Source organism: Augochlora pura, unplaced genomic scaffold (assembly GCF_028453695.1).
Source record: "Augochlora pura isolate Apur16 unplaced genomic scaffold, APUR_v2.2.1 APUR_unplaced_3516, whole genome shotgun sequence".
In the NCBI taxonomy this organism is placed as follows: domain Eukaryota; kingdom Metazoa; phylum Arthropoda; class Insecta; order Hymenoptera; family Halictidae; genus Augochlora; species Augochlora pura.
Window position 1 is genome coordinate 1 of NW_027583781.1, and position 2,305 is coordinate 2,305.

At 33.5% G+C, this 2,305-nt stretch overlaps 1 protein-coding gene across 1 annotated transcript; it reads right to left on the bottom strand.

Moving 5' to 3' along the window:
- Positions 1 to 544: 544 nt before the first annotated feature.
- Positions 545 to 1,836, bottom strand: LOC144477765 (uncharacterized; the record flags this gene model as incomplete). Its single annotated transcript, XM_078195502.1, has 4 exons — positions 545 to 822; positions 1,123 to 1,234; positions 1,318 to 1,433; positions 1,713 to 1,836. Coding segments are annotated over 4 exons (465 nt in total), but the record flags the coding sequence as incomplete, so codon positions are not given.
- Between the last annotated feature and the right edge of the window lie 469 nt (positions 1,837 to 2,305).

The following is a 2,305-nucleotide window of genomic DNA, read 5'->3' on the forward strand; positions in this document are numbered from 1 at the left end:
GCGGCGTGCGAATTGATCGATCTTTCATGGAATCTTCGGCGAAGAAACGTCGGATTTGTGTCAAAACAGATGTGCGACAGTTATAAACATGTTCGCAAATAACATACGGAAAATTCTTTATTTACTGTGCGACATCTGTTTTACAGTGACCGTTGGTATTACAACAGCGTTGTTTAAGTATGTTCGACGATGCTTTTACGAGTGCTTAACTAATATACAATTATGCAGGTTTTTGCACTTGTCATTGATCCTTTTTTATATCATGTTCCTCTGTTTGCAAATAAAGTTGACCTTTCACAGATCAAGATTGACCTTCCACAGATCAAAATTGACCTCTTACAGATAAAAATTGACCTCTAACAGATCAAAATTGATCTTTCAGTATCACAATATGTATAACTAGACTATGAGTTTTTATGCAAAAAGAAAATCGTCTTGATGATGAAAATATTCATAAAACGCTGATATAATAATTTTAGTAATTGGTAACCTTAATTATAGTTTGCGGTTTAAGCAGGTATTTTCCAACAAAAAATAAACACTATTGTAGTTTTCACTTCTTTAATTAGATATTGTTATATAAACATATTTAGTAAAATAACAATTTCGGTGAAATTGGTTTTTGCAAAAGTAGAGGAGGAAGGAAATTTTTACATAGAATCGCTTAAAATCGTGATCTAATAACTACTATTAAAATTTTCAATTGTTTTTAATCTAAAAATGATTTGCGGTAGCAATGTTGATTATTCGAGATACGAGTCCGAAGGGCCACGCACTTCGCGAAAAGGTATCCAGTAAGACAGTCCTCGGTATCCAGCGGTACTGAAACAGAAACGACGTTGTTGACGTTAATCACTATAATTACCTACGCGAAAAACGACCGTGAATGTCTGCCGTGATTTCAAGCCTATGAACAATGATTTATCGCACAGTTTAAATTTTCATAATTATACGACCTTGCTCGCGCAAATGAATTCAAGTAAAAATATCTACAGTCCAATACATATACGGCTGTATTTAAACTTTCGTTGAAGCTACGTCGACGTTTTTACAATTTCGGATTTGTTGCATTTCCCGACTAATTCCCCGACTATAATTGATTGCATTTATTGCGGTAAATACCTTCTTCCTTGCAAAGGTTTAGTGCTTCGCGTACGAGCCGGACTGTACATATCGGGGCTCGAGGGAACATGTCCTCCATAAATGTTTGAAGTTGTATTTCTCCATCCGCTATCTGTAATTATTGGTCGAAAAGTAAGTAGGTGCTGCTGTCGCATTTCGTTTGTTCAATTGATTGCGATGGACCGTAAAACTTACGTATCCCCGTTTTTCGGCCATGCAGATCAACCCACAACTTGCTTTTCTTACACTTTCAACATCCCCGATCTCACCGTATACCATATTAAAGGAAGTCGCCAAATTTCTTAGACATTCTGAAAAAATGTGCAAATGTCCTGTTCAACATTAATTCAACCGTGGTACTTACTTTCGACGAAGTAATTCGTATCGGTTCGATAAAAATTATACATCGTTGAAAGTACGGACTTAATGTTTTATTTTGCAGGGCTTGAGACTATTGTTTCCCAGGTGCCGTAATATTCTACTAATTAAATGAAATAGTCTGCCAATTAGATTAAATTTTCTACCAATTAAATTACATACTCATCTAATTAAATTAGAAGAATTAGTTAAAACACAATTTATATATTGACCTTTGGTAATTCCTGATTTATGAATACAGTCGAGACTTTCTGACACGTTGATGGAGAATAGCGTAGATAAGTCCTTTGCTAATCGCATCGCCTCAGCTTGTTTGGGATCGATCTCTTCTTGCGCCTGAAACAAAAATATTGTCAAGGTTATGTCAACTTTATATATTATATTGTCAACTTTTATTGCCGCTGTATAGTTTGGAAGCAAATGACTAACAATCATCTGCTTCTGATTATTCTTTTTCGAATTCGAATCGAGCAGACATTAAATTGAGCCTGGCGCCAGTATTTTACAAATATGTTATTTCAGATAATACGTTAAAAAAGTGTACTACGAGTTAATTTGTTTATATAATAGTTCTGTATATAAGAGTGTATACATAATAATTGTGTATATAATAGTGTAATACAAGTTGATTTCGGATTAATTCGTCACTTAGCAATTCATTGGAAGGAATTTTTTATTCTATATTTTATTTGATAAAATACTTTTTCAAGTGAATTATTTAATACTATACGTTTCATTCGTTTCAACGTTTTCCTTCGTAACAATAATATATTTATTTTAGAAATTTCTTTTGAAAAACAATGTT